The sequence below is a fragment of the Pyxicephalus adspersus genome, chromosome 3, assembly GCF_032062135.1.
Source record: "Pyxicephalus adspersus chromosome 3, UCB_Pads_2.0, whole genome shotgun sequence".
In the NCBI taxonomy this organism is placed as follows: domain Eukaryota; kingdom Metazoa; phylum Chordata; class Amphibia; order Anura; family Pyxicephalidae; genus Pyxicephalus; species Pyxicephalus adspersus.
The window spans coordinates 10,234,360-10,261,869 of NC_092860.1; the positions used below are offsets into that span (position 1 = coordinate 10,234,360).

Sequence of the window (27,510 nt, forward strand, 5' to 3'; positions counted from 1 at the left end):
GAAAAGAAAAGCATACATAAATTAAAAACCGGAGGACAGTACTCACCGAGTCGTGTTCTTTCCCTGTGAAGGCAGCGGGACACTGAAAGAAAGCATGCGGCAGTGCACACTCCAGAGCCGCACAAGCCGATGCTTTCTTTCTAGTTCCGGCTCCTGATACTACATGCACTCCGCCTGTCAGAAGCCAGAACTCGGGCTCGCGTCTTCCGAAAGGTAAGTTTTTTTTTTATTTTTAAGACCTACCCCGAAAATAAGACCTAGTGTGTTTTTGGGAGCCAAAAAAAATATAAGACAGTGTCTTATTTTCGGGGAAACACGGTATGTGCTGTACATAGCCTGTGCAGAGAGCAGAGTTGTGGGAGGGGCTAAAAAGGCCCACCCACAACATGTGAGCAGAAAACTACAAAGGGGCGGAGTCAAGACCAGTCACCTTGCACTAACAGAGAGAACAGTAGGGACTGGTCTTTATTAAAGGAAGCTGCTGCACTGAGAAAGAGTCGCATAGAATTACTACACCAAGATTCAAGGAATAAAACACATGGTTCATGCGTGTGTGTCTGTGCACGTTTGTCTCGACACAGATCAACCATTTGCCACCAAGAAATTCTTAAAGGCGCCTAAAGCCCCCCCACCATAAACCTCCGAAGCTTCTGGCGTCTCTGGTTGTTACCAGTCCGCCCTATCATGGCGATATCTGGATGAAATAAGAGTGTAAGTAAACACTTCAGTAAATCGCTCCTCTATTAAACAAGGCCGCACATGAAAGCCGCAGCAAGACAGTTGGCTGCGACTGTAAACACGCCGATTTATGCCATTCCCACCCACTCAGGTCTAAAATAAATACCACTAAAAGCTTCCCTCTGTCTCTAGTCACAGCGGCCTAATGTGCATTTAGAGGGCTCACAGCTTCAGCTTCCTCTTTAAAAAAAAAATATTACATAATTGCAACACGACTCGGTGAATAAAAATAACCTATTTAATTCTGCAGCTAGGGTTTTCTAACTCAAAATGTAAAATCTCAATATCAAGGTGACATTATCAGTCATTTCTAACCAAGGTTCCTCCAGATTGCTGGGGGTTCCTCATATTGGCTGAATGACCCCCTATTGGATGATGCCTGCCTTGTTCTGGGGCCAAACACAACTTGGTAGCAACAGCTGCATGACATCAATGATCCTTTAAGATATGCATAGTAATCAAGCCAATACTGAATCAAGCCAATTTCACTGGCCACCAATGTAAGGGCTTTTTTTCCACTGAACCCCAATAAATAGGTTTTAGCAGGAGTTCCCTGAGACCAGAACAAAATTTCAAGGGTTCCTCTGGGGTAGGAAAGTTCGGAAAGGCTGGTTGATGGTGTCACATGCAGCCTGCTGTACCAAGTATGTGCCAAACTCCCTACATTGCCCTCAGCTGTATCTTTGATATTTTCTGATTGTGCTGATGATGGTTTAGGAATTTAAAGAAATATTATCATGTTTCCAAGTTTTAGTGCTGTATGCAATCACAAGAAGGCACCACAGAGCAACAGAAAAAGCTATTTGGGGTTCTAATCCTTCATTACTCTAGTCATTACCACCAGCTTTGGCTTGACATACACAAATATTCAACACTTCAAACACTTCCTATACCTTTGCAAATGTCCGGAAATGAATGAAAGGCTGTGGGAAGAATTGGAGGAAATGTCTGTGTTCAAACCTACTGTATTGGCTTTAAAAAGAATACCAGAGTACCAAAAGAATGGACCATCTAAGGATATTAGAATACTCGGCTGTAGACCATAGCCAATGTATTGTGGATAAGTACCTTATTCTTATGGCCAAATAAATGCAAACTGGAAGAAGATAAAAAGTTTGTATTTATTATGCCCTGAAGTAGGATTTGGTTAACCCCAGAAATGTGTTGGAAGTCAACTCACACTTCATCATCCTACCGATTTCAACTTTGTGTTTGGGTGTGGTTGTCTGTTGTATATGGTCTATGGTCTCCCAATATTTGGCAGCCACTTGAAGCCCAAGGAGCTTCTGGATGGCTACACCCACAAGGCTTCAACCTTAAAACATTCAAATCCAATGACATTCCTAATTTACTTTGACTTTACCAATTTTAGTACCCCAGTAGTCACGTCACTAGGAGTTCCGAGAAGAGGGGTGCAGGGTTTCATGTGATGGAGAACATTGATCTTGATGAGGTGTAAATCTTGTGACATGCCGGGCAGTGTTACTGAATACACAGAATAGAGTTCACATCCCGGCGGCTAATTAGAGTACAGAATACATCATCGCACACACTGATTGACACAGCAGATTAATGAGCCTTAAAAGCCGTGAGAACCTACTGTCGGACCAGTGCAAAGACCCCAAACTATAAATCTAATGACAGGAAGAGTTCCCAATGGACCATGAGCCAAGACCTGATCTTGGAAGCCATTAATTTTATGTCTGAGAGTCAATGTTTGTTGTTCACCCTAAAAACCAGGACATTTCAACGAAGGAAGTCATTGAAGGAAGCAACCATTATACAAGTGTCCTAAAAACTCAGAAATCATGCACTGGCAACAGCAAGCAACACACAGAATGCTTAATGGTAACCAAAAACGTCATGAAAGCTTCTCATCCATGACTTGCTAGTTTAATTAGGACACCCGCACCCATACTCCATTAATGCCTTGCATCTTCATCTCTTTCTGGACCACAATGACTCAAATCTTACCATGGGCATGTGACCAATGCCAGGTCACTAGTTAGATGATCGTTGCAAAGAAGATGGATGGTGCCAAGGCCATGTGCGATAACCATCTACATGATCATCAAACCCTCCTTCTCTTTATATTCAATAGATTTTTAACAGTTTCCACTTAAAACCTAAAACGACCCATTTAATTTTTTTGCACTTGCCCAGGGTCACATATAGACTGCCCCAAGAGCACTGCCTGTGTGCTACTGAAAGAAGAATTTTAACCAAATACTCCGTCATTAAAGAGACAAGCAGGTGCCTGGCCAAAGTGGTAACAAGCAGTGTGGCCTACAGACAAACACGTGTGTTAAATGTAGAAAAGATTCACAACAGATGAGCTTCACAGTTTGTTGCTTTTAACAAGAACATGAAAATAAATTCAAGGCAGATGGTGGACAAGGCATAGTTACCTCACTTAGCATTGGAACAACGACGGGATGAAATGGGAAGCTGGTATAGTACAATGGTTAAGCCAAACTCCAGCTGAAACCTTAATTGTATTGGATACTACCTACAGTTGCCCCGTCGTAAAGATCAGGTCCATCTACCATGTTTTTGCCAAACCGGGAATAGGTGGCCTAGTTTAAAGGTGACCATATGTGGTGAAACTCTTCCTCCATCTGACTTCAAACAAGGGCTTGTTCTCTCTCTGTATTACTTGGTTCTACATATCCTACCAGTGACCAAAAGAGTCCACACTATAGCCAAAGGTTTGTAGACATCTTTCCACAGCTTCATAAGCGGCCCCTGTATTGTGACCAAACTATTCAATAACCAACCAAACCAGGTGGTCACTGAGAAGTGCCAGGCGGTGTGACCACCTAAAAGGGGCCAGAAAGAACACGGTATGTAGAAGGGTTTTTTTAAGTGTGCCTGAGGGAAATTGCACCCAGTTAGCCAAAAGAGCATTTACATCGCCTGAAAAAGAAGACCTGGCTCACATTTGGCATACCAATTCAACCCAAAGTATTTAGTAGAATCGAGTGTGCAGCTCTTTGACACAAAATTCATTAAATCATATCGTTATGAAGCTGGCTATGTACACAGGGTTACAGCATTGCATGAACAGAAAAGAGCTTCAACAAAGAGTTGCCCCAAAATTCTAAGTGCAAAACTTTCAAATTTCTTTGCATGTTGTAGCATTAACTGTAAATTTAATTGGATACACCTGACCCAAACTCATATTGGAAAAAAATGAATAAAATTTCCTCCGCTATAATGTAATAACCGGAAATTTTTAAGAAGCCAGTGTTAGTATTGTTTCCTTCCTGTATTACAATAAGAACATCAAGAAATTCACCGGTTGGTGCTAAAGTATTCTTGTACAGAGTTGGCTGTCATCCCAAAACTAAATATTGTAGTTTGGATAAAAAGGCCCATAGAAGGTAAAATGCAATGGAATGAATTGCCTGAGACAAAGCACTTTGATAGTTAAGAGTAGGAAGAACGCCAAAAGAATCACAAATATTACTATTTTATTGGTAATCATAGGCTTCTGGTGTCCAATTCTGATGAGGACAGGTTGAAGCCATTAAGCAATAAATATTGGGTCTCTTTGCTGACTTTTTTTCCCAGGGTACCTTTAATGGTTGAACTTGAGCAAAACTCCTTGAGCAAACAGCTTCACCCTAATAAAATTTCTAAAGAACGTGTAAGGGGGACAGCAGTTGGCTGGAGGACATTTGTAGATATTATAGGCTTAGAAAAATTGACCACACCGAGAAATAAGTTTGCAGGGGGTAGCTATTTGCACCAATAATTTCCAATTAAACCCAAGGCCTATCCGTCACGCTAATAGAAGCCAGGCAGGTATTCAACAGAGTTCCTATCATTCCATCTCCATGGGTTAGAAGAAAACACAACTTCATAAAGGCAAAGCAAACCAGTAATTTATCATAAAGCTGAAATGTTTTCATGCAGAACTGGAGTCCTATCCTTCGGAGGAGACGAGGACTTCAAAAGATGCCAGGAAGGCTTTTGTTTGAAAAGCTGCTTTGGATCTGCACGAACAGGTTGGAAGGATATCAAGAAATACGGACACATTTGGTTCTCATTTCTGTACACCTAATAACTTGGATGGGCTCCTCCTCTTCTCCTTCTGTCATGGTATAAATTGAGCATGGACAGTTGGGGGAAAAAAAAGGCTCAGAAACTGATTTGTCCGATGTAGAAGCCAGAAGGTAGCTGTAAAAGGTTCTCCAGGGGAGACTACAAAAACCCACCTTCCGCTACCCCCGTCCTGCCAACCCCCGACCCTGGCACAACAATCACAGCAAACAGCTACAAAAGACTGTTCGTGCAGCTGAGCGCAAGTGGAGAAAGTCTGGCCTTAGCGCTGACTTTATGGACTACAAAGCCAAGCTACAAAGCTTTAACACTGAACTTGCTGTCACTAAGCAAAATTACTCCTCTGCTGTCATTTCCTCGCAAGCTTTCAACCCACGCAACCTCTTCAACAATTGACTCCCTCCTAAACCCCACACAACAACCTTCACTGCCCAAGACATTGCCACCTACTTTGGGGAGAAAATTGACAAAATAAGACTTGATGTCACCGGGCCACTCCAACCATATCCACCCCCTTCTCCAGTAAATCATCACTTGCCTCCCTCAGCCCTGTTACTGTGGATGAAGTCCCCTCTCCTATCTCATCAGCTCCATCTACTACCTATCCGCTTGACCCAATTCCCTCTGATCTATACTCCATGCCCATTCCTCCACCCTGGCCCCCACCCTAACTGAACTATTCAACCTCTCCCTTTCTACTGGTATCTACCCCTCCATTTTCAAACATTCCATTATCCTCCCTATCCTGAAGAAGAACCCCTCCATACCTTCTAGCTACCGTCCTATCTCCCTTCACCCATATGTTTCCAAACTTCTTGAACGCCTTGTCTACAAAAGACTTACCAACTACCCGAGCACCAACTCTCTCCTTGACCCTCTCCAGTCTGGCTTTCGAGCTGCTTCCTACCTGTCTGACCGCTCCTTTCAAGTTTCTTTCAATGGTAATTCCTCCTCTCCAACTCACTTCCCTGTTGGTGTTCCTCAAGGGTCAGTCCTTGGACCGGTCCTCTTTTCTCTGTACACCTCCTCTCTCATTAGTCTCATATCCTCCTTTGGATTACAGTGCCATCTGTATGCTGATGACACTTAAATCAATCTGTCCACCCCTGACTTGTCCCCTTTAGTCCTGGATAAGGTCTCATGCTGCCTGTCAGCCATCTCATCATGGATGTCTGACCGATTCCTGAAACTCAACCTGGATAAAACAGAACTCATCATCATCCCCCCCTCAAATTCAAAATCTCCCCCTGACATATTTCTAACTGTTAACAACACTATTATCCATCCCTGCCCCCAGGCACGTTGTCTTGGTGTCACCTTTGATTTTGCCCTCATTTACCTCCCATATTCAGAACATTTTCAGATCCTGCCACTTTCACCTAGGCAACATCTCCAAAATCCGACAGTCCCCAGGGACCACAAAACTCCTTGTACACGCTCCTATCATCTCTCGCCTGGACTACTGTAACATCCCCCTTTCTGGTATTCCACTAACTCGGTTCTCTCCTACAATCTATTATGAATGCTGCAGCCCGATTCATCCATCCTTCCCACCGCTCCACTTCTGCTGCATCTCTTTGCTGTTCTCTTCATTGGCTTCCATTTCACCTTGGAATTAATTTCAAGCCCCTATGCTTTGCCTTCAAATTTCTGACCTGGTAAAAAAATACTCCCCAGCCACTCTCTCCACTCCTCCGATGACCTACAACTGACTTCCTCACTCATAACACGCATGGCTACAAGACTTTTCTAGAGCTGCCCCAATTCTCTGGAAGGGTCTTACCCGTCCTACTTGGCTTGTGCCTACTTTCTGCTCATTTAAAAAAAGCACTCAAAACCCATTTTTTCAAACTTGCCTACCCATCTTCTTCTGTCTTTTGAAACCGTCACTACTTTCCACCACTAAATATCTCCCCTCCTATTGTGTGTTACTTCCCCCACCTCCTAGATTGTAAGCTCTTCGGGGCAGGATCCTCTCCTCCTCCTGTGTCACTGTCTGTATTCGTCTGTCATTTGCAACCCGTATTAAATATACAGCGCTGCATACTATGTTGGTGCTATACAAATCCTATTTAATAATAATAATAATGCTCTGCCTGGTCTATCATTCAATCACCAGCAGAAAGGAAAATCAGCCATGGTCAAGGCCAAATTTGCTTTCCAGTAAAGGCATAGACAGGGCTGACTGCTTTCCTGACTCCAAGTGGCAGAAACAGACCGTGAGTGATGACACATGGGTATTTCTATTGTCATCTGGAAGAACCAGTGTTTAGAAGAAATTACCACTATGGTGCCATTTATGTTACTAGTTCCTAACAAACCAAAAAACATGGCTCCAACAACTTACAGGCTTGCTCAGACTCAGATTTGCCGTAACGTGAATCCACCAACACACATGATTCCATGTAAGCTAAGGGCTTTGCCATAATTTCTTGGCTTGGACGTGCAAAGAGGAGAAATTACCAAAAGTCAGGCTGCAGTTGCCCTTAAAAAAGGATTTATGCCATGCTTCCGGATTATATGACGTGATGGTAGAGTGACTTGGCTGAAGAACACTACTGTTCGGAGGAGAAGCTGGTCTGTATCAGCGGCTCAGAAATGTGGAATAAGTTAAGGAACCCATCGCCTATGGGACAGCAATAACTCATCTTTTTATGGGCAGGGATAAAATAAAACTAAGCGTCCAGACCAGACACAACAGCATCAGTTAACAGGACAATCATTTTGACAAATTTACAAACCTACAGGGGCGGGGGGGCTGTTCCTAGGTATACTGCATTTCATCTGCAAGCAGAATATGCCAGGCTAATGCCCTCACAATTACAAGAACTGAAATCAACTGAATGAAAGGGTCTGGCCAGGGAAAGTCAGGGTGGGGAGGGAGGGGGTAGATGATGATGATGCCCTCCAGCTAGGGGGACTGGCTCTGATATGCTGCAACTTCTAATGCATATTGTGAGCTTCTCCATGAAATCAAAGCAAATTCAGAACAGTGCAGAACTGAGGAGAAAGTTGGAGGCTAAAGTTACTAAAGGGGTGGGATAGAGGGCAGATTTATTAAAGGAAAGGCTGTGCAATTACCTGCATAACTGAATGGACCCTGAAACCGGTTTAAAAAGTCATCTTTTGCAGCACACACGTGTAGCTGTATCACATTCTCTGCGTAACGTCCCATTGCATGTAAGTTAAACCAGGCCGCAGCCTGAAGACAATGGCTCCCCTAAGCATGGCCAGACTTTATAATCACTGCGAGTTGGGGGGAGTCTGGAAGGAAGTGGAAGGGAGGTGGTCAGAAGACTGGTGGAAAAGAAACAGGGGTAATTAGATTTGGCCTGGCTTTGTGACCTCGCAGTGCCCTCCTCTGCCTCTCTGCTGAGCCAGTTTACAAGTCAATGGACCCACCGAATATGAAGTGGGCAGAGCTGTAAATCTGTCAGCTCTCTATTCTCCTCAGTTTTGATTTGGAGCTGGCTGGCTACACTCCAGGAACTGGGCGAGCTGTGAAAAGGCCAAATCACACGTCACACGGAAATGCCCACTTTAGCACGTCTCAGTTCCTGTAGTCGCCCAGTGATGAATAGAGGTCTAACAGCCACAAATTGTACCCCACTCACATGGCAATGGTTAGAATTAACTCCTTAGGGCTTTGTTAGGGTTCTAAGCAAAAGAGAAAAAGCAGCAAAAGTCCTGGAATAGGCCAATTTTTAAACTTAACGCAGAGTTTTCCCCAGTTCTTTTCGCCGGTGCAGCACCCGGCACTTTTCAGTAACCAGCACCGTGGCTCAGAGAAGTCCTCTGGCCTTTGCAGTGCTAGGTCCTAGGTTCAAATCTCGTCCAGGACACTATCTGCATGAAGTCTGCATGTTCGCCCCGTGTTTGTGTGGGTTTCCCATGGGTACTCCGGTTTTCTTCCCACATTCCAAAAACATGCAGTTAGGTTATTTGGATATCCCCCAAAATTTACCTTAGACTGTATTATTGACATATGAATATGGTAGGGACATTAGATTGTGAGCCCCTTTGAGGGACAGCTAGTTACATTACTATGGACTTTGTACAGCGCTGCGTAATATGATGGCCCTATATAAATACTGTATAATAATATTAGGAACTGCCCAGCTGTTTTTGGGTGGTTATTGAAAAATTGGTCACAATACAGGGGCCCCCACCCGCCAACAGCTTCTTCCTACCCAACTGAAAAAATACTGCAATGCAAATCATTTCTCAGGCCAGGTTTCCACTCGGTGACTACAGCAGACCATGCCTTTGCAATACGTATTTGGAATTGGAAGTCTGTTTAACTGGGTGACCATACAGCAGCACAACTGGGGGACAAAACAGCGAGTTGTGATACTATATTTGATGAACCTTAACAAGAACCTTTATGGCAGGAATGCAACTACAATGCAATGCATGGTGCTACAACACAGGTGCATTGACAGTTAATATAAATGCCAACGATGGTATGTGCATCATCCAGGCATATATAACTAAATAAGCCTTTACACTTTTTTCAATATTTTTTTTTGGATGGGGGGGGGGTTAGATTTACTTCAATCTTTTAGGAAATCTCTGCAGCAGTGCACAGACTTGGCTTCCTTCTGCATCATCTGACAGCGAGCAGACACTTCCTCACCACACACCTCTGAATAATAATTATGTCACACGCAAGGACTTCAGAAGCAGTTTTTCCTGAATTATCTCCGTAATAAAAATGACAGTAACACAAAACCCGCAGATGTTAGTCGTCTCGCTTCAGAAAAATAAAAACTGTTTACAGAAAGGGAAAGCTATACATTCGCATTCTGTAAACACTGCTGGAAGTTGTCTGGCGTGCCAACGCTGAAATATATTCCTGTGACAATGAACAGACCTCAGGAAGTAACACAAAGCAGGAGACGTATTACAGACAGATCTGTATCTTAAGTAGGCAATTAAACTGCCGTCACAAGATTAGTCTGCTTATACTATTAGTCTAAAGTATATCCAAACCCTAGAAAAATATGTATATTGCAGCATGAGAATGTATATTGCAGATTGCTAGTCATCCGATGTGGTGGCTGCATTCGTTTTATTTTTTAGCTTTACTTTTATCCTGCAATTCTGAAAATAACACTTTCTGTCCTGGGGTGACAACACTTATGCTTTCACTGTATGAAGGGAGCCATGGTTGGCACCCAGGGTGGACATGTTCCCTTTTCTCTAATATATGAGAAGGTGATGGGATTCAGGACTGGGCCAGACCAAACGGTGAACTAAAAGGGTGATGTCTGAGAGCGCTGTAGCAGGAGAGGGGTGCAACAATGTCTGATAAAAAGAATAAGAAAGAAAAAAGGGAAGAGCAGCCAGGGGGCGGGAGGGGTCAAAGCGGTATAGGGGCGAGAGGGTGAAAAGCGGTAAGGGCAAGCGAGCGCTAAAGGGTCCAGTCCCAGCACTGATGGGATTATTTCTTTACAGGAGGAAGATGAGTTGACAAGAACTGTTCTATTCTTGCTACAAATATTCCTAGCTTGAAAAAAAGAAAACCAATGCAGCCACCACATCAGAGGACCGGTTACCTGCAATACATCATTTTTTTTTTATCCGCTTTAGGTGGACCTGTCATAATCATGTAATTTGCAGCAGCAATGCAATGTCATTGATCACACGAATACTTCAAAGAAAACAAAGAAATCCCCACTACGCAGACTTTGAAACTGGTGACAGTCAAATGCAAACTATGACTTGAGATTCAAGTCAGGTTTTATTTACCATCCCTCCCTGGGATCTCACAATGCATGCAGTTCAGTGGCCAATAGGAAAATAACTTGCATTGCATTGTGGGATGGTAGAGGTCTGACTTGTTGGGTTCAGCCATTTTCCCCCTGAAATGTCCTTTAAAATCACTGGACACCCGTCTTTATGGCGAGAATGGTACTAGTGATGGTTTTATAATAAAATGGAATAACAAGGAAGATTATAACATATTTCTTGGCTCACCTTGCAACATGCAGCGGTAGGCGGATTCCGATATGGCGTAGATGTGTGGCGGCATCTCGTGGCGTTTCTTGCCACGGTACATCTCAATGATATTCTCCGAGTAGATGGGGAGGTTCTTGTACGGGTTGATCACCACGCAGAACAAGCCGGAGTAAGTCTAGACACCAAGACAGAAAATAACTGTAATTAAAGGATCACAAATGAAGAGGAACATATTAGTACAGTCATTGGATAAAGTAATCAGTGCAGAGATGACAACTGTAATAAATTGCAGCCTAATTGGAAGATCTGAAGCGTCAAGTGTCGAAAATGGCTGCTGGATCAGCATGGCGGCACAATCTGTTCTCCAGTATTGATGGATATTGAGAGAGATCTTTACACAAAGAGACTTTGAATGAGAAATTAAGAAGGTAGAGAAAAGAATTGAGAAAGGTCTTGCATAATAAAAAAGGACAAATGTCACCTTCCTCCATGAAGGGCACAATGACAATGTCTATGCAAAGACCCCAATTCAACCAGCATCAGTCCAACACCAATGAGGATGGTCCTTGTCTGATAAATATTGGACCTGACCCCCCGTACCTTTCCTGTACTCCCAACTCCTTTCTCCACCATACCCAGTGCCGATATCTGTGACAAGGGGCCCCTTACCGGGCTGGTGTCAAGGAAAGTCCAAAAAATGCCAATTTGCAAAGAGTCCAGGACAACATTATTGATTTATTGTCCAATTTATTTATCAGGGGAGAATCATCCTCTTTCATAACGTCCTGATGCTGATTTGCTGTTCCATATGCAAATTCATACTTTGTGGACAGAGACATGGTCACTTTGCCCTGCATGGGACACCTTCTCTCTGAACCAACCTTGCCCCTACCCTTCTCAAAATATATTTATACATGAAGCCATCAAGGTTCGTCAGTGCATTTGGCCTAAATTTGTCATCCTCTAGCCTCTGGTGTGCAAACAAAAACCCTTCTGACTTCCATGGGGTTGGCTGCCACGTAACAGCTAAATTGGTAGATGGCCAAAAAGAAGGTCAATGGCATTCTACTGCAAGAAAATGCCAGGTAAAATAGAGGTTCTGAAAAATCCAATGGGTTGTGATCATCTAATTCAGGTGAGAACATGGCTAGGTTTATGTGATAAACGTTTGGCCGGATTTAAATTAGGTTTTGTTTGGATTGTGAATGGTTGGCATCCTTAACTTCTGGTCCTGGTCAAACTTGAGGCATTCCTACCATCTAAGGCAGTGTTTTCAGGGTTCCTCCGGAGGTTGCTGGGGGTTCCTTGAGCAATGAGCAATTTTGGCCTCTCAGGTCAGTGTAATTGACACCAATGATCTTTTGGCCATCTATAAGGGTGACATTCTTCCCAATGGCCAGCAATGTAGGAGACATTCCTCCCACTGACCAACATGCTAATGTACTGTGAGCTGTGGATATAGTAATTATAGAAGGGGTTCTATGAGGACCTGAAAGTTATTTCAAGGGTTCTCCTATGTTATAAAGGTGGAGAAATACTGATCCAATGGCAATGCACTGTTTGAACCTAAATTCAATGGTTACAGCATGTATAGAGTCAGCCAAGCAGCCAATGAGGCCATTTTCAAAAAGATGCAGGACCCAGATCAAGCTGACAACTATAGGAAAGTCAATAGTTGCAGATAAATTCAGCTGGCCTTGAGTAAGGATTTATTGATCATTTTATTATATGGTTTATGCAAGAAATAGACTGGCTGTAATTAGTCAAGGTATGAATCAAGTAGAAAAGAGACAGGGATTTTTGGCAGCAAATTAAGGTGTATTTTTCAAAAAAGTACAACACGAGTGACACATATTTCATTACATCAGTGTGACAAAGGCAAACATGGTAAAATCACAGTTGGACTGTAAAGGCGTCCCTTGATAGGGATATGCCTTGCTTTCCAAGTATAGAATCGTATAGAAAGTGTTGCAACAAAGGTACATAAAGCTCACAAATCTCATTCCCGACCCGTTTCGCCAGATGGCTTCATCAGGGGATGTGCAAGGAGAGTCAGCATTTATTTGTGAAGATCACACATATGTACAAAAAAGTGGTGTTTTCTCTTGATGGGGGTGGGGGGGGGGCTTGTGTTGGTTGCTGCAGCATCTGGATCCCAAATAAAGTAGCCCAAATGAATTGCATCAAGGTGGTTCCAGTGGTATTCACTAGCAAGAGTGATACCTTGAGCAATTGCCACTGAGGAGGATAGCAAGGGGTATGCATCACAATTTTCTGGCTATACATGCGGTCTGCATACCCCTTGCTATCCTCCTCAGTGGCAATTGCTCAAGGTATCACACTTTTTTGAAAAATACACCTTAATTTGCTGCCAAAAATCCCTGTCTCTTTTCTACTTGATTCATACTTATTATATGATTTATACAGAAAGTAATCTCTGCTTAAAAAGCCCTCAACATGTGTGTGGTCCTCAGATCGCTTGCATTCAGTTGGGTTGTCCACGTCCAAGGGACACTTCCAATCCCTCATCAATCACATTACATCATCAATAGGGCTGCACTCCAAGGGATGTCAAAATGGCAAAAAGTTTATTGAAAACATAACAGAAGGGAACCTCTAAGCCCCTACGTGAGGCGAAATGGATCAGAGGGTATGATGAAGATTAGGGTCATGATGTGATTCATGTTCTGTGCACTCCCATGTTTGTAACATGCTAGGAATAAACATTTTGCAATTTTGACAACATCCATCATACAAGTTTGATGACTGGAGAAGAGGACTGAGGAAAAGCCTCCTCCTGCTTGCAGCAGACAGACGGTCTTCAGCTGTGGCAAAGTAACTAATGTGACCTTAGGTGTTGATATGAAAAAATGTATACCATTGATGTGTGTTGCGACATGCCAGGAGTTTATTCATGCAAATTGAAAGGCCCACTGTAATCACTGGAAATGTTTATTCAGAATAAGGCAATGCTAAGAACCCATCTTGCAAAGTACCACTTGGGATTGGACCCATTTATCAGCAGCTCAGCTCCTCTGGAGACTACAGGAGGCTGGGCTCTGCTGACAGAATTCGGTGTGAATTTTCTAATGTTTACACAGAAAATTCCTCTTCTGTCACGAAAGGCCGAGACGCTTCTCCCAGAACTTGGTGGGAAAGTTCGGAAGGGACCGGGTCTTCATTCTGGAGGTCGAGCAAACTGCACTGCACATACTTTATTCCCTGGTGAGCCGTTTAGTTTTAACACAGTGACAGGCGAGATACAATACAGCTGTGGGCAGAAGGCAAACATTGTGATCATCAGATTGTCAGCGAGATGACTGCTCACTGGCCTGAAGCCACATCCATTACTAGGCTCTTCAACAGAATTGCATGTTCATTAGCCGAGCCAGATTCCACTAGATGTGATAATTGCTGCAAGTTTAATGGGATATTCCAGCACAATACCAGGGCATACCATATCATTTCATCGTATTGTAGCCCAATGAACACGAGGTACAAAGCTGGAAACAAGGGGTGGTACATCAAATGGATAAATGGCTCCATGGCAATGGCTCCATGGCAAGGTATATGTCTTGTTTTTTGGGGATTGTGATGAAGGTGAAACCCAAAAGATCTTTCATTGTAAAGGGAATAAGGAGTCTCTTCAATTACTTTAGTTGTTATACATGCAAAAATGATTAGCTTCAAATAATATTAAGGCGTTCAATATTTTAAACAAGAAGGATACAATCAAGAGAAGAAGAACAAGAAGGCTCTTTTTAAGGCACCTGGTTATAAAAGTATTAAAATGTTATTTTTTTAACAACTTAGTAAAATTCAAATCTAAACAGAAAATATTCTAAATTGTACAGTATATAAAAACACATTCAAGAGGTTGCATCAGTTTAGAAAATCCCAAATGTTGGTAAATGATGTTGGTAAAGAATGTTGTAATAAGTTTCTTTTCTGACACGTTTCGCCCACAAAGGGCTTCATCAGGGGGATTATGAAACTACACCACAGGGAATATACAACCTCTAAGAATCCAAGCAGATCACTTGGAGTGGTTACTGAGCAGGTATAAATAAAAGTAAGGCTATGTCATACCATTATTATTAAGATTATGTAACACAGAGGGATGTTTGGATGATGCAAGACTCAGTGGATCTGAGAGTTGATTATGGTGTGCAACGAAGGGATAATTCATTATTGTGACACAATATAACAGTGAAACAGTGCCTTTAACGGTATAGCTGCTTAATTTAAGCACTAATTATTACTGCAGGTGAACATTATACCTAATTAAGAATAGATAGATTTAGAAATTGGTTTTATTAAGAGGATATTTTAAAGCATGGACAGGCAGCCTGTCGGCAGTCACCTACAGACATTTTTCAAAATGCTTCTATGTATACTTTTAGTTTCTTATGAACATAGAGGAAGCCATAAGTAGTCATTCTACAGTCGGGCTTCATGTCCTGCCTTCATGTGTTGTTGAAGGTAATCATTTTAGGGTATCTCCTACTAGCCGTTCTCTAACTTCTTAACACGGGGGAGCCCTTGAAATGATTTTCAGGTCCTCAGGGAACACCTCTAATAAGTAGTATATCAACAGCTCACAGTACATTTGTGTGGTGGTCAGTGGGAAGAATTCCTCTTACATCGCTGGGCATTGGGAAGAATGTCACCCTTCCAGATAACCAAAAAGGCCAATGATGTATTTTAAACTGACCTAAGAGTCACAACTTGCTCATGGCTCAAGAAACCTCTAGCAATCCCTGGAGGAACCCTGGTTGAGAAACATTGTACTGGAGTCTGAATGGAGGTTAAGCATTGATTATGGATGTTTGCACTTAAGCACTGGTGCTATTTCGCCACCAGCCTTGAACTCCCAAATGCTTAAACAAAAACCCAATACTGTTTATGGCCAAAAGGATGTAGACACCCCTGGAAAAGACAGGGCCTTTCAGGAAGGATACTGTTCACACAAGAGCATACAAAAACATTTTAGAGAATATCGTTTTTCCAGCCTTGTAACAATAGTCTCGTGAAGGCTCTTTTCTGTTCCAGCATTCTCCAGTGTGGAGAACATTAGTGGCTTGCACAAAGCCCTGACCTCAACCCTATCAAAAATCTCTGGCATGTATTCCACCACTGATTGCGAGTGAGGTCTTCTTAACATCCGTAACTAACCAAACAAATTCTTTTTTGGCTCAATGGGTACAAATTCCTAGACACACTCCAAAATTATGTGTAAAACCTTTAGAGAATAGTGGAGGCCGTTTTAGCAGGAAAAGGATGCCAACTCCATAATAATGGCCAAGGGTTTGGATTGCAATGTCCAAGAGGCTCACATCTTGGATAGGTGCGATAGATGCTTGGAACTGTTTTCACAAACCTAAAGGCCACTTTACCACCCCAACTTGTAAAAAGATCTTTGACTTTCCAGTGAAGATGTGTTAATGTGCCCTGAGCCACCATGACGTGGCGTGGCGTGGCGTGGCATGTAATACATATGCCTGACCATGTCACGTAACTCACTCTTCTTCTGCCCATATGGCACATGGGGCAGTGAACAGGTACACAGCCCAATAGGAGTTCCAAAAAGTTGGTTTTGTTCGCGTTCCCCAGTCCCAGTAGCTAAACAGAAAACCTGGAACAGCAAGCAATAGAGCTGGGGAAGGGGTGGTGGAAATTAATAGCCGAATTCCAGGATAAATACTTTTACTTTTTCTAATTGAAGTATTTTCTGGGCAACAATACCCACCTCTACCATCACCTAATCTTTTTTGGTCACTAGTTGACTTCAGTCTTCCAAGTTTAAGGGTGCCCAGCATCATAGTAGGAATGTAAGGGACATAGACATGCAGATGAAGGGGTGTCAAAATGGCGCCATTCACTCACCATGTAACGAGGTAACAAATAGCACATATATTATCATATCAGTGCTAACTTGAGCTTAAAGTGTACCTAAACTCAGAATTTTCACTTTACATAAAAGGGTAGACAACCCTTTTATGTAACGTAAAAATTGTTTGTTTTTTTGTTTTTTTATGTGCAACACCCCTTTTTTAAAAATTCGCAATTGCCTAGGCGATCGAGAATTAATGGGAGCGCAAAGCCTCCCGGCATACCTACGGCACGCATCCCAGGAGGCTCTTGGGTGCTCCTCCTGCGCATGCCCAAGCCACTCGGGACCTGATGAAAAAATCCTCCGGAGTGATCGACTGCTCTGTGGGGTGGAAGGCAAGTGTGTTTTTTGTTTTGTTTTTTTACCACTTTTGAGTTTACTTTCTCTTTAAGGCCCTTCTTTCTTTACCCTACATGGGCAAAGGAAAGGGTCACTTGAAAGACCCATGAAATTTGTAATCCCACTGACGAATCCAAATGTTTAGTAACTGAGAACAAATAATCTGTTGACTATCCAATGTTTGGCATCAATTTACCCCCCTTCTAAAAATACCATCAGTGTGACCATTTTCCATGCAGATTGAGAAGGGCAATTGGATTGGCTGCTGTGCATGGATAGATTTCCATTCCTTTAATGTTTTTTTACTCTCTGTGAGCTGAGCAGATCCTGGCAGTCCTACAGGTAGTCATGGCTCTCTGCCACTATAGCAGTGCCCCCTGCAGCAGTGGTATCCATGCACTCGGAACAAAACCGATTTATGACATGTTCAATTTGTCGCTCATTAGTGTTACAAGCAGAGAGTCATCCTCGCACACTCTGCAATTGTGAGACGGGCAATTAGCGAGGAATTCCTGCTCAGGAAATCCCGACTATTGTATCGCACGACTCTTAAGACATGTTATGAAAAATGTAAACGTGCGCTTATGTTTTAACAGCTTACTCTCGGACAATGTACGGGGGAAGCAGTACAATGAGCTGATGGAAGCAGCTGTCAGGGCCAGGTGTGCAGGAAGGTCCATGGCGAGGGCTATTGTATAAGTGCACACGTGTGTAGGAGATGGAGGGGGCTATGGGGGAGATGAAAGAAACAGGATGTAAGAACAGCACCGCAAGCATGTGGCCACAAAAGCCAAAACCAATAACTCAACTTTAAAACCGAATACACAGGTATCTGTTCCCTGATGGCCAAAGTTAATACTTAGCCTATTGTTTTTTTTTTTATCAATTCTTATTTTATTTGTGGCATAACTACAACAAGGAGGGACTCTACGCATCAATTTCCCATGAGACAACTGGAGCAGAACCATGTAAACTATTCTTGAAAAATTAACTGTATTTTTACCTCTCCAACAACACTAATTTCCAACTTGCCCTTGCAACCCCTGCACATTACAATGCTGCATCCTCAGCAAGTCATCATTGGCATTCAACATTTCTAGGAGCGGATAATGCTTGGGTCCCCTCTGCCTCATAGTTTCTTCCTCCGGCTCCTACTTACAGAATTCAACAGTTACATAGAGGAAAGAGAACAGTACCATGGCATGTAGTCAGGGACATAGGCATCTGACACTCCTGGAAGTTGTAAATGCCAAGGAGTCCTAAATAGGCTGCAGGACCAGAATAGAGGAGAGGAAGGAGGCACAATAGATCTGACATGGTATAAAGGGGTGTCTTGTTCTGCAAGGAACTTTTTTTGAAAGATGTTTAGTGCAACAGCAGAAATACATGAAGGCTTCCCTTGTTGTCCTGAAAACATATGGCTGCACACTATGGTGTTGGTATCAGAAGAATTCAATGCTGTGAAACACCCACAATGCAAAGTTGCTAATGGGTCAAGAGGCCCAAACCTGGACATTGCAGTACCAGCGCTTTGCAGGTCTTGTAGTTTTCCCTTCTACTTTGGGTCTTTGATTAAATTGAACTTTAGAACATCAGTCTAGATAAGGGAAACTGTTATCAACGAATACCCAGTTCTCCAGCACTTCCTCAGTTGCAGCTCACACAAAAATATGTATCGATGGCTGCTATCACGGCTATGTCATCACCCTCTCTGTGGGGCAGCACGGTGGCTCAGAGGTAGCACTCTTGCCTTTGCAGCGCTAGGTCCCAGTTTCGAATCTCAGCCAGGACACTATCTGCATGGAGTTTGCAGGTTCTCCCTGTGTCTGCGTAGGTTTCCTCCGGGTACTCCGGTTTTCTCCCACATCCCAAAAAACATGCAGTTAGGTTAATTGGCTTCCCCTCAAAACTGACCTTAGACTACATTACTGACATATGACTATGGCAGGGACATTAAATTGTCAGCTCAGGGACAGTTAGTGACATGACTATCAACTTTGTACAGCTCTGCGTAATATGATGGCACTATATAAATACTGTGTAATAATAATAATGTGACAATGCTCTGACCTTGTGGCCTAGGGCCTGGGTATCATATTCCCCCAATATGAGGAAGAGTCTGGTATTTTGCACAGGCCAAGGCTGCAGTGTTTTAGAGTCTTTTCTTAGAGTCAAAAAATACCTCTAAGATATGCAACCTATCCAAGAAATCTAAACAATTTTCCTTTTTTCTTCTCCAAAAAACCCAACTGCAGCAATTTACCAATTCAAATACTCAGCTGGGGAAGAAGGTTTGATGGACATCCCTTAGAAAATGCAAGCTCAGGTCATCCAGAAATGTCTGGAGGCTGGAAAGAGGAGCCAGACACAAGTACCCTAGAGGGGGTCCAATGGATGGGTTCTTCCCCCCAACATTGCAGAGGCCTCTCTTCTTCCACCCATTAAACTGTTTACAATGGTTCCAACTTAACAAATTAAGTTTTCTGATCTGCAAACTGCTGAGCCAGTCATTCATGCATGAAGAGCAAGTTAATCAACTTTCTACTGACGAAGCGGAACTGAATTTTGTATATTTATACAAACTTATTTAAGAAGGAGCCCCGAAAAAAGGAAATCTGAACAAAGAGGCTTGAGTCCTCCCTAATGAATGAGTTGTGCCGAAAGGGAAATAAACACACAATGTGGAATGTGTATTCTGCGGCCGGAGAGGAGAGAAGCAACGTATCACAGAGAGGAATGCTGGAATGTACAGTACCCTGGCCCCGCTCCAAGGACACACACCACATGGCAGCTCAACCACCCACCAACCGAAGCCTCACTACCCCCACCAATATCAGAAGTCCTCCATCTAATTATATACTTAATAATGAAGGTAGCCAAGTGTGACATCCAGTCTCAGTATGACCTCCTCGGGAGCACCTGGGTGCTTCATGGATATCTGCTCTGTAGTGCCCCCTGTAGGTTCTTATTACACCTTCTGCTGCACCAAATGCAAACCAAAAAATACAAGTCACATAATATGACCTTAGTTCAAATTTGTGTTGCCCCAATTACCAATATCCTCTCCTTCCTCCATATAATTCCACTTTCTGATTATCTAACTCCCCTCTCCTAAAATACTCTGCACTGCTGGAGGATTCTGCTCCTTCCTTAATACCTCTCGTCTCCTAAAATACTCTGCACTGCTGGAGGACTTTTCTCCTTCCTCTTTAACTCTCCTCTCCTGAAATATGTTGCTCCATTGTAAACTACAGGATCACACAGCAGAATTTTCATGCAGAAGGCATTTTTAGTAGCAACATAACACAGCTAGTTAAGGGTAAAAATATACTTAATCATCTATTTAAATTGGAATTATACAGGATGGGGGTTGTTTGCTATATTGCAAGGTCAAGTTTCTAGGCCGCCTGTGTCACATGCCAGCATTTCACAAATCCTTCAAACAGGAAGTGCCAAACCTCACCCTGACCAATCTGTGGCTGAATAGGGAAGGACTGCGGGTATGAGATTGGGACAAGCAGCAGAAAATATTCTTATTGTATGGCTACAGTGTGCATGTTTACAAGAAATAAATTTAGTAGCCAACGAAAAGAAACAACACAAATCTGATCTATTAACTACATATTAGTGGTGCAGCCAATCTGATCACTAGAGACCTGTGACATCACGGAGACCCTTCATAGTCATGACAGCGTAGCCAATCCAATCTCTAGAGACCAGTGACATCACGGAGACGCTTCATAGTCATGAGAACGTAGCCAATCCAATCAGTAGAGACCGATGACATCACAGGAACACTTCATAGTGATAAGAACATAGCCAATGCCATCACTAGAGACTGGTGATATCATCAAGACTCTTCATATTCATAAGAAACAAAGTTAAGCCATTTACTTTTTCTTCCCTTTTAGGTAATCTCAGAGTTCAAATATTTAGTTTTAGCATATCTCATGGGAGCGTTTGCAAAACTTTTGCTTTCGTAAGACTTAAATATTCTAAAACACTGAAGGGCCAAACAAAGTAGCCAATACCTCCCCACATGGAGTAAAGTTGGAAGGAATACAGAGAACTCTGCTCTTCATTACATTTCATACTGCCAACAATGGAATTTGGAAAAACAGAAACCTCCACAACAAAAGCCCTGGGACAACAGACAACACTGTATCCACAATAGCGGTGGTGGTGATGGGGTATCAGGAACACCGGTTGAAAGTACAAAAATGCCTTCCAGAGCAACATCAGGGGTGCAAAGTAGAAAAACATATTTCTGACCGACAGGAAAGCTTTGTTTCCTTACCAGCTTTTCAAAGCTTGCAAAAGAAAAAAAACAAGAATTGAAAGAGGATGTTTTTATTTTTAGGATTAAAATAGGATTTCGGGGCACACAGGTCAAAGGATTTCAATGGATCAGGAAGACGGTTGATATTGTTAGAAGCAGATGTAAGAAGCAGCATCCTTAAGTTTGTAGGATGAGAAAAAGCTTTTCTTGATCTCCTTCTGGAAAAAGAATGTTTGTGCAGAACATGGGGAAGAATTGAGGAGCCAGCCAGGCTGATATAAGAGACAGTTTTGCAAAGATGCTACATTGCAAATGGAGGACACATTTTTGTTTTTTTTGAGTCACAAGTGGGCTTCTTTAAGGATAACACCTTTTTTTTTTTTTTTTTAAACCCTTGAAATGATTATCAGGTCTTTAGGGAACCCTTCCTATAATTACTATGTCTACATCTCACAGTACGGTGGTCAGTAGGAAGAATTCCTCTTACACTGCTGACCATTGGGAAGAATGCAACCCTTACAGAGTGCCAAAAAGATCATTAATGTCCATTAAACTGACCTGAAAACACCAAATTACTCGCTGCCCTAGCAACCTTTTGAGGAGCCCTAGGGTTCCACGTGGTTGACAATCACTGTCTTCCGAGCAAAATACCCAAATCCAAAGTTCACAAATGATCAGCCCACCCTGGTAAAGAACAAAGTTCTGGGTGTTTTAACTCCTACTTTGCATGCAAGCTGTTCAGCCCACTAAACATTTGTCTATTCCAAATTTGTGGTGGCCACTATGCAATATGGCACCAGGTGAAGGAACAAATGGGCTGAAGAGGGAGCTTGATTCGTGGCTCTGCAAGCTTACCTTTAATACACATACATCCCTCCCCTTATTTTCTTAGTCTCAGTCTGATTCTTGTAACTGAAAGGTCACTTGGGGTCTGACCTGTGGAGACCTCGCAATTACTAACCTCTTATGGATAACAGGATTGTCTCCTAGCTCCTGATTGTTTAACAGTATCAAATAACAGTACTCCATGGTTGCTTACATTCAACCTAACATGAATACGCTTTTCTCTTAAACTGTATAGGAGCTGCAGGACCAAGAAGGTTATCAAAATGAAGTCAGGTTACAAAAACTGACAACATTTTGGAAGGCCATTCAGCTCTCAAATCAGTTACACAAAAATAAGAAAAGCTAAACAGAGGCAAATATAACCGAATTTAAATCTAAGCTGAAAGCTAAAAAAACAAAATTCCTTTTGGTGAAGCCACCCTCTCATTGAAAGGGTTAAAAAGGTTGTTTTAGTCTGGGGACAAGTAAAAAAAAAGTTTAATTTTTCGCTTCTGGTTCTGTCAGAGAGATGGGCAGGGTACTGAGAAAGGAGCTTGAGGATTAGTATAGCAACTGGTTGCACATTGGTAAAAACTGTTCCAGGGTCCAAGCCAACAAAATGGAAGGTTGGGTGGGCCTTTTCATTTCACCCCAGAACCTGCATAAAACAAAAGCCTTAGCCAGACAAGATTTGCTGTATAGCAAGGTAACTGTGCTGGTAAGTGAGGCCTTATATTCCCAGAGAGTTCAGGGAGTCAGTTTGCAGGAAAGACTCCGAGATTATGGCATAAATCACCTCTCCAAGCAGAGGATATTACGTTTTAGAACTACGTCATTAGTGCCTTTTTTTGTCAGTTTGGGACTTCCTTGTGCCGCCTTAAACGTATATTTTTGTCACCATTTCTGCTAAAGAAAAGCAAAGTTTAATTTGCTTAAGGACGCTACTTTGAGTTGAATTAAAGGCACTGTTTTACACTGTACAGCTGTATACTGTGTGCTGCAGTGATCTTAATTTCCCCAAATATCACAGCATCCACACAATGCAGGGTTATTGTTCCTGGAATGCAGGGGATGACCTGACCGGCAGTCTCCTCCGATAGCTGGGTGGGCCTATGCAACCACCTTATAATGGAGGATAATTGGTTCTGGAATGCAGGTGGATGACCCGGGTTGCCGTCTCCTCCGATAGCTCTGGGTTGAGAATGGGCCTATGCAACCACCCTTAAAATGCAGGGTTATTGGTCATGGAATGCAGGGGATGACCCGGCTGGCCGTCTCCTCCGATAGCTCTGGGTGTGCCTATGCAATCACCTTTATAATGTAGGACCATTGGGAAAGACATCCTGTAACTGCAGCAGAGTGTTGTAGAAAAGAAGCTTTGGGGGCCAAGAAAGAGGAGCCTGTGGGCACATTTAGAACTTGCAAAGTGGAGACATGCGCACTGCAGGGTATTTTTTTTCGATATAACATTTTTGGTGTCCTCATTGTGACTCATGTCCAGTCTGCACAGCAATGCAGCTATCTACAACAACACCAGATAACGTCTACCATGACAAATTCCAGCGGACACTCCTCAAGGACTGAAATAGAACAGCGCTAGACGTCTGCGTTCTAGCACATCACATTCCGCCGATCGCTTCTCGGCTCTTATCTGACGGAGGAGGCGAGCCGGTTCCAGGCTCGGAGACCCTCTCCCATACCTTAAACATGACATAAGCCACGGCTGTTCCAAACACAACCAAGCCTTGCCAAATGCCCACTAAAAGACACAAAGTTATTCCATTCATTTCCTGAATGGCAGACTAGAATAGCCAGACAATCTGAACCATCATAGATTGAAGATTCCTACATTAAAGTATATTAGTGGCATATAACCCTCCCCCCTCTTCATTCAAATGCAGATGTTAGATGTTTTAAGGCCAGGCAGCAACTTCAGCCTGTTAGGAGCCATCAGGATTGTTCAGTACTTCACACAGCTTGAAAGCAAATCTCAGGCATCCCCGCAGGAAGTTTTATTATTTTAAAGAGTTTATACATTTACTGTATAAATTTATTTGAAGCCATGGGTGCAGGGTTTTGCATTAGAACACTGTAAAGGATTATATAATAAAGGGCAAAATCTCAAGTCAGCATTCATTTTGGCATACTTTAGCAACTGTGCAGAATAGCCCCTAACTATCCTAAAATATACAGGAAATGTGTCCCTCATTAGCAGAATGACAGTGCCTCCCAATAAACTAACCCCTTAACAAGATGTATTGATGGATCTATGCTCCCTGATCACTTCCCAATGCTGCGTCCACACATCTGACAAAATTAGGGCCAGGTCGTTGGGTGCTCCCCCATTACCGGATCCCCTGCTCTGATATAGCAACATTAGAAGAGCTCTGACAAAGCGGTGAGTGAGTGCACGTAAAAAGGAATTTCTCAGATAAGGACCACCACCTAACAATGTCACTTGATCCTTGAACAAATTATTACTATTATTATTATTAATATAATAAATAATAATAATAAACAGGATAGCACCAACATTTTGCGCAGCGCTGTACATTTAATAGGGTTGCAAATGACAGACGAATACAGACAGTGACACAGGAGGAGAGGACCCTGCCCCGAAGAGCTCACAATCTAGGGGGTGGGGGAATTAACACACAATAGGAGGGGAGATAGAAAGGCACTGATCTGTCCTATTCTAAATCAACAGATTCACTTTAAAGTCAATTGAACAACCTGTAAAAACTCATCACTGCACTGTGGATTCATTCAGCAGACAGGGGCAATTTGGAGGTATCACAGGACAAAACACCATTACCTCCAAACCCAACAAGAGCTTTGCCTCTTAGTGGTCAATCACCAATGTAGGCAAGCAGTAGAAAAATGATTGGATGGTGAAAGGAGAAGCAGCAGACCAAGAAGCTTAGCAAGAACGATTCTTACAATAGAGCATAACTGGATGGCTCGTTATGCCATGTTCCCGTCTATACATTGCTTTATAGGGACTGCAAGAGGCCAACACTAACGGATATGGGATGGCATTATTTTGTGTCTTTTTTCTGCCTGTAGTGCGATTCCACTGAAGCTGTTGCTTTTCTCGCAGCAAAGCACAAGTTGGCTTTCATAAATTTTCTTCAGTTCCAGAATTAATACGAGGTCAATTCTCCTACTTGTCCAGAGATTTACAGCTGCCTCCTCCTGAGCAGACCATGCAGAGAAGGATCAATCTGAGCTGGAGTACACAGCATTCTAGGCAACAAGTACTCAAAGTCACTCAAGAAATGAATGAGCCTTCTTTGGGATATTGGCAAGCAATACTCACCCACGCACATTAAAATACAAAGAATGACACGAGGCGTCCCACTTAATTAACTAATGCGTGGATGGGAATGGAGAATAAAATGCTTGGAGCCAGGTTCTGCAGATGGTCAATACATATCACTCTATGATAAAGAAGATTGGCTTTAGCTCTGGTCATGGTGGACATCAGTCATTCATGGCTTTGGCTCTGGTCATGGTGGACATCAATCAATCATGACAAGCTCTCCAAGCCAAGAGGTCAAATGCATGGGTTATGTTTACCAGGTCGCAGCTGGGGTTTTGGCTCCCATCTACAAACCTCACAGACGGATCAGATTCAGGATTCCAACAGGTTCTCAGATGCATTAAAGAGCACCTGTCAATGGCAGTAGACACAAATCCATTGAATGGTTTAAAGAACACATATCTAAGGAAACATATAGGGCTAATATAATTGCTGTCTGGGGTTTAAATAATAAAATGACATAACAACCTCCTTCTTTACAGAATTATGTTGATTCAAAAAGAATGTTGATTGATTGTATCAGATGGAAGCTTTAAGGACTTCCAAGTCCCACTATCTAGTACAGGCCAATAAACGTGATCTCCAGGTGCTGCAGAAAAACAGCTGAACTCTGCAGCAACTCTCTAGAAGAAAATGAGTTAAACTGCTGAAATGCACAAAGTCCAAACCCAGGAATGAAATCTGTTTCATGGCCTGACCTCAATTGCAAATATTTACAAGGTCTAAATCTGGGGCTGGAAATTAAAAATGCCATTTCCTCTGTGCCTTATAGAGGAAGCTGTGGCTAGTGAAGAATTTTATCTGCCGTGATGTTACCATCTAATAAGGGGATTAGGAAAGGACACAATGGAGATAACAAAAATGATAAGGCATTAATGGATTGAATGCTTTATATTCGTGAGAAAACAGCCAACCTGATCACTAGAGACTGGTGACATCACCAAGCTGCTTGACATTCATGATAACACAACCTATCAGATCACTGGAGACTGGTGACATCACCAAGACGCTTCATTTTCATGATAACACAGCCTATCAGATCACTGGAGACCAGTGACATCACCGAGATGTTTCATTTATTAGAGCTCAGCCAAACCAATCACTACAGATCAGTGGCATCAGCAAGACCCTTCATAGTCTTGGAAGCGCAGCCATAACAATCACTAGACATCATTGGGGCACAGTCCTGGGAACTGCTGATGACCCATAAAATATTATAATATCTCCAAATCTGGTCAAGAGGATTTTTCTAATATCAAAGGGCACCATTAACCAGCTGGTTTCGCACATGTATGGACATTGAATGGCACCTACAATGTAGGGAATTTAAATTGGCATTTGCTGGAAACAAGCAAAAACATTTTCCGAAAGTATATCTAAGCCACATGAAGAACAATAAACAAAAAGGTCAGGAACATTCTAAATACTTACATAGATGAGCCCCGAATAGTATCTGTCCTTTAGATTATGTAACACAGAAGCCTCGTTGAGGCATGTCAGTTCAGCCATGTCTTCCACTTTGGAGAATTTTGGTGGGTTCATCTTCTGAATGTCATCCTTGTTGACCATGGCCTTTTTGCCATTCTCCGCTAGCTCCACCACCACCTCATCTCCTCTTTCCTCCTTGATGCAGGCCGCCTCAAACCCATGCCGTTCCGAAGGCACCCACACCAGTTTCTTGGCAGTCCAGTCAGCTTGCGTGGCTGGGTTGTAGACAACATCGCGGTCCACAAAGAGGTATCGCTCGGGGTCGTCCTGCCCCACTCGTGACATTGTGAATTTAAGTCTTGAAGAATCACCTATGGGGGGAAAAAAAGCAGAAGTCAAACTTTTCATACTGGAAATATAATTCTAGGTCATATAAGTGTATGAATATCCCAAATATGAACTCTCATTGCTTCCTTTTAGTCTGTTACAAATACTTCCTAACATCTTGGGTGATAACATTGCTCCTTAGATACCATCCAGTCATGATTCCTTCCATTTAGAGCAAATAATTTTTGGCGGCAATATACCAACAATTCAGATGAGCTGTGAGTTTCCATGCTTGTTCCAAGTACAGAAAGATCACAGATTTGGACTGGTTTA

General features: G+C 42.7%; 1 protein-coding gene across 3 annotated transcripts in view; it reads right to left on the reverse strand.

The window, feature by feature from the left end:
- Positions 1–27,510, reverse strand: part of MYH10 (myosin heavy chain 10) — an 82,528-nt gene that overhangs the window by 43,965 nt on the left and 11,053 nt on the right. For all 3 annotated transcript variants that reach the window (XM_072403545.1, XM_072403544.1, XM_072403543.1), the window contains exons 2-3: positions 26,854–27,221; positions 10,783–10,939 (exon numbers count right to left, since the gene is read on the reverse strand). In XM_072403545.1, the coding sequence (XP_072259646.1) occupies positions 10,783–10,939; positions 26,854–27,195 (499 nt within the window). In that variant the 5' untranslated portion in view covers positions 27,196–27,221. The remainder of the gene's footprint in view (positions 1–10,782; positions 10,940–26,853; positions 27,222–27,510) is intronic.